This window comes from Oreochromis niloticus, linkage group LG17 (assembly GCF_001858045.2).
Source record: "Oreochromis niloticus isolate F11D_XX linkage group LG17, O_niloticus_UMD_NMBU, whole genome shotgun sequence".
In the NCBI taxonomy this organism is placed as follows: domain Eukaryota; kingdom Metazoa; phylum Chordata; class Actinopteri; order Cichliformes; family Cichlidae; genus Oreochromis; species Oreochromis niloticus.
The window spans coordinates 32,684,137-32,700,887 of record NC_031981.2 but is presented as its reverse complement, the minus strand read 5'-3'; the positions used below and the strand labels follow the sequence as shown (position 1 = coordinate 32,700,887).

Sequence of the window (16,751 nt, the reverse complement as noted above, 5' to 3'; positions counted from 1 at the left end):
AAAGGAAGATGAGCAAGAAAAGATGGGCTCATATATTTCTTTCTGTTAGATTACAGTGAAAATATAAAGACACACAGACTGTAGACGGAGAACTGTGGCAAGCAGCAATGACAGGGGCCACTCTGATTCACCTCAATACAAAGAATTAAAAGGAAACAGTAAATGGTAAAAGTAAGATAAAAGTTGTGGTCCCAGTGACTTTTTTAAAGAATTATAAAACAACAAAATGACATTGTACAGTACATAAACATGTACTTTTTCACAGATTGAAAGTCTTTTATGCTCTCATTTATTGGTAGCCACAAGCAGTTTTATAGAATAAATGTTACCAGTAAGCCTGGAAATCCATTGGGTCCAGGACGACCTGGTGGTCCTCTGTCACCCTAATAAAACAAAGGAAAAAGAAAGCACCGTCATTACTAAATGCCATAAGCAAAAATGTGTTCAACTCAATACTAAAGCTTCATAAACGCATTACACCAATGAATATTTCATGAAAGTGATGCAATGGTTGAAAAAGGAAGTAGCTTTTCTGGTTAAAATGAGAAATGTGGGTGGCCAGTGCAAGCAAAATAGGCAGTGCTTGACCAGTTAGATATAAAATTAGGCATCAGTTAACACCAATGTGAACATGATCGCTCTCCTTACATCTCAGAATAGAGTTCTGTCTCATAAAAAGGATCTTATAGTGCCTGTTCCATCCAGTTGTGGCTGTGGCCGGCTAATCCCTCTGTGTGCTACCTCAGCTGCCACTTGTTAAATCTGTTTTTTCTGTCGTGGATCTGACTGTGTCCTGTTGTCAAGAGCTTGGCCATCTTAGAGGGGAGCAGCATTTTTGGTTTAATCCTGTGCTCGCTCAGAGAAGGCTCAGCTTACACTTGTTTGAGTTCAGTTACGATACTGCACACTTGACTTTACACATGCACAAAAAGAGGTAGCAGCGCAAAGTAAACAAGGAAATTACACTGTGATTCATCATTTGGACAGCTGAGTTGTTTCTTGCTAAACATTATTAGCAAGGAGTAAAGCATCTGTTTATTAATCCTCCATCACTTTTACAAGAAAAGCCCACACAGTGAAAATTCAGATTTAATGATACAGAGGAGATCGAAATATTCTTATTCTGATTTTAAAAAACAAATAAAGGGAAGTTGAGTGTGCATATGAGAAATTAACTTGGCTAACAGATTTTAACCAGCATTTTTTCTAATTGTAACACCCCGATTTTTTATATTCACAGTGCATGGTAGTGCAGAGGTCTGTGCGCTATTTGAATGTTTTCTTCTCTTCAGGTGCTTTAGTTTCTTCTCATGGTCCAAAGACATGCATGGGTTATGTTAACAGGCAATCCTACACTGGCTTTAGGTGTGAATGTGAGTGTGAATGATTGTCTGTGTCTCTGTGTTAGCCTTGTGCTAGCCTGGAGATGTCCCATGGGTTCCTCCTGGTACACAACAATGCTCAGCCTCATCTGGTGAGAGTATGCAGGCAGTTCCTGGCCTCACCTAACCTACATCCAACACAACATCTCTGGGAAATTATGTTTTAGTCCATCCAAAGCCGCCACGTTCCACCTCAGACTGTCAGGAGCTCAGTGATGCCCTGATGCAGATCAGGGAGGAGATCCCCAGGAAACCATCCATCATGTCATTAGGAGCATGCCCCAGTGTTGTCAAGCATGAATACCAGCATGTAAGGCCATACGGACTAATGAGTATTATTATGAATTGATGCAAAGAGGTTTCTGCAAAATGGACTAGCCTGTTGCATAATTTCTTCACTTTCATTTTCACCAAACTGTCAAGATGCCCATAAATGGACTCTACCCCAGTGCTGCTCACCCTAAATTTGCTTCTGGGCAACAAAAAACATTTCCCTGGTATTTCCAAAATGTTTCCTCAGTGTTTTAAAGACTTCCCAGCATGCCTTTGTTTTGTTGACTCAATTTGAGCAGTGTGAAACAACACTCGGAGCTGCATACATCTTTTAAGTCTCATGGAGGTACAAGAGTGATAACAGCACTGCACTAAGAATGAACTTGAAATTAATACTGGATGAACCCTACAGTTTTGGTCTTAACTGAAAGTTCACATGAATCTGTCTACCCCAGCGAGGATTTAAAGAGAGCTGTGATTCTTTCCTATACAAAGATCCTCAAACTTGAGGGAAGATGGAAACGTTTGGATCTTAATCAGTTCAAGAAATGTAGCAGTGCTTCTCAGGAATATCATTACTGTAATCATGTTTGAAGAGGAAAATGAGACAGAAATGATGATAGACTAAGCAAAGGCCAGCCGTGATGATGTCAGACAAATCCGTGACAATAAAATGACTCAGAAATGCATAAAAAAAGGCTTTAAAGTCAATGTAGAATGAATTCATTGGGATAAAGAAAACCATACCCTCAAAGTCATTGTTGCAGCACTTGAAAACAAATTTATACTGAAAACACCTCGTAAAATTAAATGAAAAATCTGTTTTTCATCATCCATGAATGAAAACTGTTTAGTATTTTGTGACTTGTCACGGCTTGCTGAATAATCTTTAGTACTCACTCTACTGTATGAACTGTGTCAACATTTTGGGATCATTTCACAACATTACAAAAAAACCAATGAATCCCACATCAAAAACCAAAAGCTGCCAGTAAGTGAAAAGAGATCATGAGACAAACATAGCAAAGAGCAGAGGGACAGAGAGCCGGACACAGAGACCAGTGGCAGATTCCTCACCTTCTCTCCCGGTGGAGCCTGACCTGGAGACAGCCCAGGGTCTCCCTTTGAACCCTAGAACAGAAACAGGGTCACAAGGTCAGAATGTCAGACACTCAGTGTATTTATAATCTATTGCTGACACGCACATCCAGATATAACCACACCTCAAAAATAGTATACATAAAGATTCTGATTTTGAGAGGTCCAAAAATAAGTATGCAGAATAAAGCATGCATAACATGCAGCCTGCAGTGCTTGATTACTCGATTTACACTGTATGTTAAAAATGTATGTGAACCCTTAAGATAGCTGTCAGCCAAAGGCTAAGTGGTGGCAACCAGAAAAACAATATTGGGGGTAAAGGAGTGAGTCTGATGCTAAAGTTGATGCTCATCTCATATAAAAGACATCTGGAAAGGCTTATAACAAAGAATGACTCATTAGATACATTTGGGAAATTTAAAAGTAATTTTAGATCCTAAAAACAGAAAATCAGCTGAAGGAAGGAAGGAAGGAAGGAAGGAAGGAGCTGATTACCACCTTTTTTCATTGGTCCGCATGCAGCATTTTGTGTGGTATGAAAAAGCAAAGCATACCAAATTCAAAGCCATCTGGTGTAGGATGACAGTCAGAGGCTTTAACCTTCAGCCGGGTCCATAAGTAATTGGACATCTTGATAGTTTTATTTATAATCTGCTGTAGCAGTGTAAAGAGGCAATGTCCAAAAACTTACAGACCTATCCGTATAATAGACACGTATCACCTGTGAGTCTTTGATGGGTTTAATGAAGACGAAAGATACGGTGGCTCTTAGTCTGTTTTACTTAGTTATTTGGTTATTAAAGTGAAAGAAACAGTCGACTCCAAACACACAGCCAAAGCAGGGCTCCCCAGATAGATGATTTCCAGAGAACAGCAATATTGCTCATTAACAGCCAGAGGTCTCACGCCTTTCCTCCCCAGTATGAAACAGATTAAGGTCAGAACATCTTTTCTGTTGTGATTCAACTAAAAATAATATTCTCCAGACAGCAGACAGCCTTAAAGATGCAATGCCAGTAGACTGTCACATTATTTTAGCGCCAATACTTAATCTGACATTCCAACTTGCTGTTGTCACCACTAAAGTGTCCTGGTGAGGAATAGTTAGCTGTTCCTGTGAAGCAGGAGGAACAGCCAATACAATACAACATTTTGCACACTGTAAAAAATATTTGGGTTTGGATACTAAGAAAATGAGTGAGTCAAATATATTTTGTGACAGTTAAACGAATGTGTTTTACATGCATGATGAGCTGAACACGTGTGACAGACCCTCTTTTTTACTTTCACTTTCACTCTTGTATCTTCTACACATGGGAAGAGACAAACGTACTGAAATGTGGAGGTGAACAGACAGGCACCTAAAGGGAATGTTTCAAAGGGAATGTGGCTTCATTCTAACGTCACAATTTTCCATTATATTTATGTCATGGCTTACTTTGAGGAATGTTTCTGCAGCTGAACTATACCGGAGAGTAAGAGGAGGGACTAAAAGAAAACTGATTCTGAATTGAACCTGTTTGATTGCATTGTGTGATTATTCCAATGACTGGAAACCTACAAACAAAAACAACCAGAAATGGGCGTCAGGAAGGTCATTCCAGAGTCTTATTGGCAGTATCTCTAAAGAAATGCAGATTCCAAAATCAAACAATTGTACACAAGTAAAACTCCTCAGGGTAGCTCAAGCCCTGCTATGAACTGGAAACTCCTGGAACACCAGTGTCACTGTCCACAGCGAAGTGAGTTTTACATCGCAATAGACTGAAAGGCGACTGACATCTTCAAGCGTGACTGAGACTTGCTACTGCCCACATGGAGAAGGCAGATACCTTCCAGAGAAATGTTTTAGGGCCAAATGACACAAACTTTGAGCGATTTGTCCACAGTGGAACGGCCTTCCTACAGCCCTGGCCTCAACCTTATTGAACATTTGTAGACTGTGCTTAAAAGCAAGTCTGTGCCATGAAAACAACTACTGCAAAAAAACGTGGTCAAATATCCAGCCAGGATTATGCCACAACTTCTTAATGGCTACAAAAAGGATCTGGTTAATCTGCAACTTGCTAAGGCACATTTAATCCAATAATAGTGAGGGTGCCGCTATACTTTTTACAGAAAATCCAAAATAAATTCAAACTTGAGCAGCAATTTTTTTTTTCCAGAATTTCAAGATTTTGTACAGTCATTCCACCCTGGGAAAAGAACTTAAAAAACAAAAAACAACACGACATCCATTCCCACAATTGTTGGATGTAAACTTTTGACCACAACTGCGTAAGTACCTCTCCATTTGCCTTTTCTGAATCCGTTTGTGAAAATGTACTAATTTATCAAAAGGAAAACACAAAGTGAATTCGAGTGTGTTACAGTTCAGGTTTTGCTTTTTTCCTTCAATTGTTTTTTTGAATATTGTTCCCTTCTGTACACATGATATCTTTATTTTAGTCTTCTCTTTGCATAAGTAACCTATTTAAATGTGACTGGTATTCGTTGTTTGCTAATAATAGACTGATGAGTGCCACATAAATGATGGTTGTGCCACTCATCACAACTTGGTTCAGAAGGAAAAGAAAATCATTTAAACGTTTTGGTAAATCCCATTTTTTACATTTTTCTTATCCGTCTACACTCACTGCAAATAAAGATTACCTGCTTGTGTTTTTCAGCATCATATTTCCGTAGTTTTGACTGACACCCAATGAGGCATACAAAGGCTAAGCGGGTGAGAGAACAGAAATCCTGCCATACCATAAAACCAGTTCCTTCCTGTTTAAAAAACAGTCGGCTGAGCATAAAGTCGACAGCCTGACAGGCTTTTTCAGGTTAAGGGCTTATCTTTATAACATTTCAGATTAGGCTTCAAAAATGTAAGATTGGCTCAGCGTCAGTAACCATATTCCCAGTGTCCTAGAAACAAAACACATTTCAACAAGAGATGTTTTCCAAAACTGAGACAAAGAGGTTCTCAGTCGCTTCCCTGCCTCCGCAAAGGGTTTCAGGGGCTGAGAATGACTCACTGACCGGTCACTATGGTATTAGATACTCTTTTATTTTTCCACATGAGTGTGGGAGTAAACGCTGACAGAACAGAAAGCCGGCAGGTGGCCTGCCGTTGCATAATAGCTGATCAGTGGACCTTAGCCAAATCTCAGCGTCTCAGCAAGGTCAGAGGTGATACAGAATAAATCCACCTTTCTGTGCTGTTTCAACAATCAAGGAAGAAAAACAACATTTGGTAGCCTCATAAATAAAATTCTTCTCTCCGTGTACTAACAAAGTGAAGAGGCATTCGCTTGGCGGAAAGTTTGGCAATCAGCGATAAGGAGGGAAGGGTAGGACAACCACTTATGCTTCGGTTCACTCCTGTAGCGGGAGTGTTTGTTGATTGATTGCTTGGTCTTGGCAGCCACTCTGTGGGTAGATAGTAAGGAATACCGCCACCACAAACATCTGCATGGCGCTGCCCACATTCTCGCTCAGCCTTACTGATGTTTTTGGTCCTAAGCTGGGGAAAAAGCTTAGCAGTGATGCTTTCTGTCAGATTTTTTTCCCCCCTTTTTATATGAAATCAGTGCTATGGTTAATGATCCAGGACTGGCACAATTATGCCCTGTGGTTAAAGCCAAGGTAATAACGATCTAAGCTAAGGGTATCATTTAAACAAACAACCGCCTTTGTCTCCTCCTGGTGCACGGTGTCAATATACTGGCCTGCTATTATCATGCTTGCCTACATCTGGCTGTGTTTAATTCCTCTTGCACACGCTCTCTTCTCTTCAGGGAACAACACGTCAGCCGCTATAATTGATGCCATTTGCTATATAGTAAAAACTTTAACTACGGAAGAGTAAATTTCCATAAGTTTGCAGGATTGCTCAGATAACTCAGCCACTTAGTGGCATCACTGCTGATGTGTTTGATTGATTTAATGTTCAAACAGGCAAAGCGCAGACTCTATCTAACAACTGTGTACAACTATCCTTTAAAAACAAACTCTTGACATGCCTCTAACTGAACTAGCCATTATGTCAAGAAACGCTGTGTGTGGCCTTGTCAGGAGAAGACAGCATGAATGCAGGACGCCGCACTGATGAATAGCATGATTAGATCTATTGCCAATAAGAATAAAAAAAAACAAAAAAAACATGGCAGGTTGAGTGTATTTATACAGTTTTTCGGTATAACTGTCTTCTCAATGCATTTTACACTATAACCCACATGCACTGATGGTGCGTTAAAGCCAATTCATCATTTCAGTAGTTTCCTAAAGTACACTTTGAAAAGTCGACTAAAACAGCGAAATCAGATCACTGAGCTTCTGATTAATTTACATCCCACACTATTTCCTTATCCATAGCCACAGCCAATGGATTCAGCACCCCAACTACTAGAGCAGTGACGACATGGTTATCAAAACCCACTAATGTGACAAGTCCTTTTCAAACAAACCAGCACTTAGCCACGGGTTTTCCACTTCTTTACAAAACAGGGTGACTAAAAGCATATGGCTAGATCTTTTTAAAGAAAGAGTGTGAAAGCGGAGCATAACTGAACAACATCCCTGGCCTGTGTGTTGGGTTCAGTGGTGCCCCATGTGGCTGTGAGGAGACGTTCTCCACACCCATAGGGAGTGTACTAGCCAGAACTCTGTGTGGTACTCTCACAGAGTGCTGTTTATGCACCCCACTCCTTCTCCTATTGGAGAATACCACTCACCTTGGGTCCAGGTGGTCCAGGCTGTCCTGGGTTTCCATGTGGACCAGGGGGACCCTGGAACAGACACAGGAGAGAAACGTCAAATTGCTGTGCATTGCTGTCAACAGCTCAATTTGAGATGAGTTCAGAACAGCTACATGTTCCCCAGCAATTTAAAATAAAAGTGATGAAACAAGAAAGTTGCACAGAGATATTGCTGTTTCCTCAGAAGTGAACACACCATTAGGTTTGAAATGAACAAATAACTCTATTCTATCACATTTGCCCTCAGTGCAAATCAGTAATTCATGGAACCAAAGAGTTATGCAACCACATGTGCTTAAAGCTACATGTGCACAGTTAAATGCACACTCGCACATCCACCATAAATGCACTGCATTCCTCCACATCTGTACCCCTGCTGCTTACCAGGCTTTTCTGCACTACAACAAAAGCTAAAAAAGAAGCTCCAGCTTTTCAGTGCTGTGCCTATTGTCTTTTGAATGAACTAAGGTCCACCTTAAAGAACAAATGGAATTAATTTCTCTGATGGCACAAACATTAGATTCTCTTACTGCAACTCAGCAAGACAAAAGCTGCTATGATAATCATCACCTCTTCCCCCCAGCACAGATTTGTTATAAGATACAATATCATCTTTCTGCACAAACACATCTGAGTGCTAATATGACATTAGCACTCATATACAGTTGCCTCTTGCACTTGCAGGCATGATAGTTCACACTAGTTGAAAGCACTGACAACAACATCAGCAATGTCTGTAATTCGTTATCCCATGTCGTCATGTCAAAGACTTTATGTGACGGGGGGACGGTTCTGGACCGCGAAGTCCATTATCCTGTGCAGATACAGCAGAGACACAGTTAGAGTGCGCTGCCCTCAGCTTTCCAACACAATGATCCAAAGCCTCATCCTGTTTCTACTTTCAGACTTAGCCTGCAGGGTTATAAGTATGCTCTATACCAGCCATGTGTTTTACAAACCTGTAATAGGAGACATGTTTAACTGAATGCCACCTCTTAGGGTCTACCAGCCTGTCTGTCTTTCTTTAAGGATGCTTTCATGCTGTTAAAATGCAGACTTAAGTTAAAATCTTCCCTTCAAGTGGAATCAGTCCACTGGCGTAACAGCAATGCCAAAACTGAGGCTCAGGCAAAACAGTACCAAGTCCTATGACGTAGTTGTGAACCTTCCTCATCTTTTGCTGCAACTAACATGATGCCATCTGACATAATGCTTCAACAGCTTGGAGAGCTATAAACTCCTGTATGTGAGTGTTACATATTGCCTCTTTGTCACATCTGAAATACTGTGACTAAACTCAGAGAGGAACTCATGTACACATAGGCACATAAGGCCCACTCGCCTAAATAAACTAACATGGTTTTACCACATTAATAATCAATGCATTGGCGCTGAAACTCGGGAGTCATTGCTTGATGTGGTTAAGAAGCAGGTGCTGAAATCTACAAGTAATCAACTTAATTGTGCTGAATGTTTTCTTTAAGTGCAGCCGGTATTTCCATTCCATCAGTTAAATTAGCCATGATGACACATCTCCGCATGGTCGAGCAAAAACGGGACTGAAGTTATTCTTATTTACGACTTATTTATACCTTCCGTCCGACACTAAAAATAAAATGCGCCTTGTTCTGTTTAAAAGATGCCTCCAGGGCCTGTGGCGTGATTGCGGCGTTGCATCATCAGCCTTAACAGATGTATACAAAGTAGTCTTGAGATCAGAGTGGATTTAATCACGCTAACCACAACACTGTCTGTCAGCACTGCTTTCCTGACGGTCGCAGATGTGGTGGTGACTAGCAGAAAAGTACATGAAGAGTGATTTTGCATAGATTACTCACCCGAGAGCCTCTTTTTCCTGGAGGACCAGGTAAACCAGGGGGACCGGGAGGACCCTAAACCAGAAAGACAGAGGGATGTGGAAAGGAAGGAGATATAGATAGAGACAGGGAAGGGGGAAAAAAAGATGTGCGTTAATGGCAAGCAATAACATGTAGTTCACTGTCTCGGCCTCTGCAATGATGAGTTTAGGCTGTATTTATGTAGGAGCTGCAAAGTTTAAAGAAAAGAGTCAAATGTTTGCATCTACAAGCCCAATCAAGAAAGTCCTGATCAAGTAAAGCAAGTTACATTCTCATTATTAGACAGACACCGGTGTTCTCTGACTAGCCTATTCCTAACCACCATCCAATATATGTATAATGTATACAGGGCTAAACAGCATTGAATGGGCCAAAATGGAAGCAGAACCACAAATTCTGCCTGTGCTGAGAAATCAAGAAGTTAATAAGAAACATAAACATGTGCATTCAGTCCTAGTCTAAGCAACAAATGTAATTAAGGATATCATAGGAAGATATTTTATCATTCAAGGTTTTGTTTTGTTGGAAACTTAGTGAGCTCATACAGTCCAAATGTAGATCCAGCTTTTTCTTTTCTGTATTTATTTGTTCATTTATTTAAAAAAATGTGCTCTCTCAACATTCTCATACATCCTGTTATTAAATGCTTCACATTATATGCCAAATGTGTGGAAAGGAGTTTTAGAAAATATAAGTAGAAACCAGAAAATCTATACCTAGGTGACAAATGACCACATGATATCACCTGCCAAGTTAGGCCTAGGTCTGGCCTTTGACTGGATCATTGAATCACCTTCATTCTTTTTTTCACCATTATGTTGTAGACTTGCTGCTGTGCTTGGCATCGTTGTCCTGTTATGACCCAGTTTGGCTCAGGCTGTCTAACAGATGGCCCCACAGTTGACTAGAATACTTTGGCATACAGAGGTCTTCAAGGTCAAATCATTGACTGCAAGGTCCCCAGCATTCACCGTCTCCTCCACCGTGCTGACAGTCTGTATAACATGTTTGTGCTGATTTGCTGTGTTTGATTCACACCAAATGTGGCGCTGTTAGTCTTGGCCAAGCATCTCCACTTTGGCCTCTTCTGTCCAAAGGACATCGTTCCAGGATTCTTCTGGTTTATTCAAACACATCTTTGCAAACTCCAGCTGTGCTGCCATGTTCGTTTTAGAAATAAGAGACTTTGCCTTGAACAAGCTGTACTTGCTCAGTCCTTTTCAATATATACAATAACCATGAAATTTAACATGTTAACTGGCACCTCTGGTGTCTGAGATGTAGCTCTTACATGGTCAGGCCATGAGGTGAACTTGCTGGAACATGGGGAAGACTGCGGCCTTGTGTAGTCTTGAAAGCTCGAGACCAGCAGACTGCCAAAACCTCTGCTTTTCTGCTAAAGATGCACACACTTGCAGATAATCGATCAATCAAGCACATTTGATTAGCAGCACCTAGCTGCTACTTTCCATCTATGGAAGCAGTAAGGGTTTACTTAGTTTTTAACAGGGCTGTGTGCCAGACACTAAATGCACTCTGTTTAGCTGTGTAGAAAGATTAAAATGTTTTGGGAAAAGGTCAGAGTCACATGTAAGAAATACTTTTACACCATTTACTTCTCTCACCAAAACAATGTCAATATTCCCAAAACTAGATGATAAGACTGACTGTTTACTGTTCAGTGTTTTTAGGGCGCTCTGGAGCATCCCTTGTCAGAGAAGTAGATGGGCAGAGAGGGATACATAAATAAAGAAACAGCTGTTTGTTCCTCCAGACTCCCACATACAGAGACATGGAAAGTGTGAGCACACCACCGCCTTCGCCACAACAACAGGGCCTAAAGAAACGGAGGCACTGATCGACTAAAATGACTGTATTCAAATGCTTCATCTGTGCTGCCAAGATAGGGGTCAAATATTCAACAGTGTCCAGTGAAAAGGTCAATTTTCTTGAAAGTTGAAGGGCAAAATGAATCTTCTTTTGAAGAAATCTTTTTAACTGCTGCACTGCGTGCGATAAAGTTGAGTTGATTCACACAAACCAATGTACATCGTTTACACACAGCAACTTACTTTCAAAGGGGAAGGAGGAAATTAATGAGTGAATTTCACTCCAGTCCTGTATTTTATTTTTTATTGGCTGTATTTCAGTGAAAACAATTTTTTATGTGTATTTGTGTATGTGTTTGTTATAGTTTATGCAAGTCTGTTGTTTACACTGCTGTCTTTCTTGGCCAGGACACTCTTATAAAAGAAAATTTGAATCTTAAAGAGTCATTTTTTTCCTGAATAAATAAAGTTATAATAAATGAATAAATAAAATAAATAAAAATTTGGTGAGATTCTTTTAATGTCCTGGGACTCGAGTTCTTGTTTTGGGATTGTTTTTTTTTTAATTTCTAAGAGCTATATGGGATAAGCTGGACCTGATAAATACAAAAACCAAGCATCAGCTATGATTTCAACTTTCAAATATTTCAATATTAACACTTGGAATAGCTGAGGCAAAAAAAATGTATAAAGGACGCAATTGGACACAACCAGTGACCTGTTGAGGCCAATCAAACACATGAAAGCAGCAGAGTATAACAGTATTTCAGTGTTTTACATTGCAATACCGTATAAACATAAAGACACCAAATATCGTCTTGATGCATTCTCAATCATCCAGGAAAGTAAATCTCCAAAAGTTGAATCTGTTCATCTGGACGTAGCGTTTTGTGGGAGAAACGTTTCGTCACTCATCCAAGTGACTTCTTCAGTCTCAGCTGACTGCAGGTTTCCCCAAACCTTATAAACAGTACATTTGCATAATGACTGAAACCAGCCCACTGAAGGAACAATGGGCTGTGAGGTCAGTTCCTTAATCATAATTATGCAAATTCCCATGACCATTGATCAACAATCACTGACCAAAACCCACTGATCAAAGAACACTGATCAATGGCCATGAGTACCATTCACAGAGAGTTGGGGAATGGCTGCAATCACAGCGTTGTAAGATGGCGAAAGATGTACCCTTAGGCCCCCTCCTCGATTCAGAGATGGTCTTTCCCTTTTCACGTAAATGGCCTCCTTGACTCCGTGCTCAAACCAGCGTTCTTCCCTGTCCAGGATGTGTACATCCTCATCGTTGAAAGAGTGTCCACTGGCCTGTAGGTGTAAATAAACTGCAGAGTCCTGGCCTGATGAGGTTGCTCTTCTGTGTTGTGCCATCTGCTTCGCTAGAGGTTGTTTGGTTTCCCCGATGTATAAATCCTGGCAATCCTCCTGGCACTTAACAGCGTACACTATGTTACTCTGTTTGTGTCGGGGGACCCGATCCTTGGGGTGGACCAGTTTTTGGCGCAGCGTATTTTGGGGTTTAAAAGCCACAGAGACCCGGTGTTTAGAAAAAATGCGTCTCATCAGGACGCTACAACACAGAGCGAACACCATCCCCACTGACAAAGCGGCCAGGGAGGTAGAAGAACAGCACATCAAGAAGGCCCTGAGTAAATGTGGTTATCAAAGCTGGACTTTTGTCAAAGCTGGGAAGGCACCTAAAGAAAGCTCCAGCCGATCCAGGAGAGAAGGACAACCGCTGCCCAGGCGAAAACCTGTAGTGATCCCATATGTGTCAGGAGTATCGGAACAGTTGAGACGCATTTTTTCTAAACACCGGGTCTCTGTGGCTTTTAAGCCCCAAAATACGCTGCGCCAAAAACTGGTCCACCCCAAGGATCGGGTCCCCCAACACAAACAGAGTAACATAGTGTACGCTGTTAAGTGCCAGGAGGATTGCCAGGATTTATACATCGGGGAAACCAAACAACCTCTAGCGAAGCGGATGGCACAACACAGAAGAGCAACCTCATCAGGCCAGGACTCTGCAGTTTATTTACACCTACAGGCCAGTGGACACTCTTTCAACGATGAGGATGTACACATCCTGGACAGGGAAGAACGCTGGTTTGAGCGCGGAGTCAAGGAGGCCATTTACGTGAAAAGGGAAAGACCATCTCTGAATCGAGGAGGGGGCCTAAGGGTACATCTTTCGCCATCTTACAACGCTGTGATTGCAGCCATTCCCCAACTCTCTGTGAATGGTACTCATGGCCATTGATCAGTGTTCTTTGATCAGTGGGTTTTGGTCAGTGATTGTTGATCAATGGTCATGGGAATTTGCATAATTATGATTAAGGAACTGACCTCACAGCCCATTGTTCCTTCAGTGGGCTGGTTTCAGTCATTATGCAAATGTACTGTTTATAAGGTTTGGGGAAACCTGCAGTCAGCTGAGACTGAAGAAGTCACTTGGATGAGTGACGAAACGTTTCTCCCACAAAACGCTACGTCCAGATGAACAGATTCAACTTTTGGAGACACCAAATATCGATATCTTATACATGCAGCAAATATAAAGTGTACATTTAATCAGACCACCAGATGGTGCTGTTGAGTGCTGTTTTTCTAGAGAGGTCAGCCGGTGACGATCAGCATGTGGGGCCAAGTTAGCAAACCAGAGATGTAGGCAGAAAGAAATGATAAAAGCACATTGCCATTTAAACATATACCGTATTTTTCGGACCATAAGGCGCACCGGATTATAAGGCGCATTAAGCGAAACAAAACAGTCAGATAAGTCAAACTTGACTCAACTCATTCTTCTTGCTTCCTCTACTTCCGTACCATTGTGTCGTTAATGTTGAATTCTCTCGCAGCTGCTCTATTCCCATGTTGTTGCAGTATATTAATGACTAACCTCGCATTGTGGATGGATTATCTCAGTTGTTCTGCTGACTTAAGTTTGGTCCGTTTACAGCATCCTGCCATGAGATTGCATTTGTCCCTAAGTGGAACAAAGTAAGCATTCATCCTTCAGCTTTACTGGGTTTATGTTATGCTAACATAGCTGTGTCGCTAGCGATTGCGTAGCTCATCATTATATACCAGCTAGTCCAACTTCAGTAACCCTACAAACGTCACTGCTGTTTAGTTTTCTGTCTTCATTTATGTTGGAAGTGATAGCAGAGCTATACGTTTTAATTTTTCCACAAATCTCTCAGAATATGCAATGTCATGTTTAGGGGAAACTAGCAAGCTAACTTCCTGATAACTTCTAACTCCATTAAGTTTAATAAATTCTGTTTTCATTGATGCCTGGTAGTTAAACTTAATAGTTACACCTGGTAATGCAGCAACGCTGATTATTTTATTAACGATGAAAGAATTTAGAGAGTTTTTAACTCTCAGTGATGCCGCAGTCTTCGTTTGACTTTGGGACCTGAGTTTGACCCGGGTTACTCCACGAGGCTCCTGACTATGGTAGCCGTAATGCTCCAGCAATCCATCAAACTTCGTAGCGTACCAAAGTCGTACTAAAACATTTTTGAGAGATTTTTGAGCGCCGTGTACCACATAAAATCGGTTTGGGGTCAGTAGCACAACCAGAATTCATACATAAGGTGCACTGAATTATAAGGCCCACTATCGATTTTTTTTTTTAAATTAAAGGATTATAAGTGCGCCTTATAGCCTGAAAAATACAGTGAAGGTTTTTTTTTTATTTATTTTTTTTAGCAAAGCCGGGACAAAGGAGATGGATATGACACCTGGGATTTGCAAGGACGTTTGTATGGAAGTAAAATACTCTGGGAATACTGGAATAAAACAGTTTATCTCATGCAACATCATCTTAAGGTCGTAGGCAAAGAGTAGCAAAACTAACAGTGATTTAGCTCAGCCAAAAGTCCAGCCAACCCCGTGGCCCACTTAACTAAACAAAGCTACATCCTAATTCAGAACAAGCTACAAAAACAATGCAGTCCATAGCCTACTCCATGCGCAACAACCCGCATCCATACCATGCTGCAGAAAGCAGGGGCCTTTGTTACGTGCTCATGACACCCAAGCTCTACAGAGAAGTGAAGCGTAAAGCTGATGAAAGTCCGAGTATAGTAGTCAGGACCACATTAACTTCCGACACGTGCTGTGGAGTTCAATGTTATATGTTACTATATTAGCTCATTATCTCACAGAGGACTGGCAATCTACGTCTCATCTTCAAATGACATCTAAGAGCAGAGTAGTCCAAACTTGCATAACTCAAACTGAAACAACTGCAAACTCCTTATCTTCTCAAATGCTTTTATTGTCAGTGGAAAACTTGGTTTCCCTTTTGAAACTTCAGAGAACACTAGAAGTGATAAGCTCCCATCAGTCCTCCCATCAGCTTGGGCGTGACATTTGCAGTGGGGTCAACCTACTCATAATGTTGTGTCATAAAATTTGGGCCAATATCAAAGCAGTGAGTCATTTTAAATTGGGTTTTTTTTGTCACTGTGAGTAAAAGAAATCATATACATCATATTATAGACAAAGGGGAAATACGACACGCTTTCTTCTGGTGCGTCTTTGCTTGTTTTGAATTTTCTTAATGAAAAAAGTGCAAAAATGCGAAAGCACAAATTAAATAGGCCGCCTGTACTCGTCCAGTTATGTGGCTGAAAAACTGTGAAATACTTCCCTTGAGGAAACAGGCCAGCTTGTCTTCAAGTTCAAACAAAGAACTAGCCACTGACCTTCAGCTGACCCAGCATTCAAAACATGCCTGCATCTAAGCGGTCAGAGTAGCCAAGACACACAAACTGTCAAAGATAACAGCACCGAAGGACAAACATTGTGGCTAATTAAACATTTTTTGCCAAAATACGATCCGCTGGAAAAAGCCCTGTGACTTAAACTGTGTCATGTTCACAATACTCGATTATGCCTCCAAAAAATGATTTTCCCATAGAAATAAAGTGCATCTTTAATTCTGTTTTAAGGGAATTGTAGTTTCTCTCCAAGAAAAGAGCTTGTCCATAATAGGACACTGGAAGCACATCTCAAGTCATGAGACAATGTTAACCATGTTAGAAGATTCTCATCCATTCCCTTGGGTACAAGAATCATAACATTTGGTTAATGTTTGGTCTCCTGGAAGGAAACAAGGGTAGGAGAGCGAGATCATGATATGGACAAAATAAGTTTCCCTCAAAACATAATTGAGAATGAAGTATAGCAGCATAGGAGTGTCCTTTTAACAGAATACTGCAGTACAGCTCAATCAGGCTCTGGGACATGTAGATAAATTGAAACAACGACCCTGGATAACATGTATCTCTCCCCACAGGTCTGCAGCCACTTTATAAGAAGGCAAGATGAATCCAAGCATTCTGCATCATTATACACTCACAGGTTTATACCGAGCACCAAGAATGCCTAACACATCTCACACATGGAAACATAAGCCACACGCATGAACTACGAGTGTGTCCAGAGCCAAAGTTCTCCTGATAGCTAGCTTACATCATGGCCTGGATCAAGTGCGTTTTTTTTCTTTTTTTTTCTTTTTTTTTTAAATCCCGGGGT

At 40.9% G+C, this 16,751-nt stretch overlaps 1 protein-coding gene across 1 annotated transcript in view; it reads right to left on the bottom strand.

Annotated features, from left to right (window-relative positions):
* The window catches only part of col24a1 (collagen type XXIV alpha 1 chain), an 86,580-nt gene that overhangs the window by 54,059 nt on the left and 15,770 nt on the right, over positions 1-16,751 (bottom strand). The window contains exons 4-7 of the mRNA XM_005457122.4: positions 9,337-9,390; positions 7,475-7,528; positions 2,733-2,786; positions 330-383 (exon numbers count right to left, since the gene is read on the bottom strand). Coding sequence (XP_005457179.1) covers positions 330-383; positions 2,733-2,786; positions 7,475-7,528; positions 9,337-9,390 — 216 coding nt within the window. The remainder of the gene's footprint in view (positions 1-329; positions 384-2,732; positions 2,787-7,474; positions 7,529-9,336; positions 9,391-16,751) is intronic.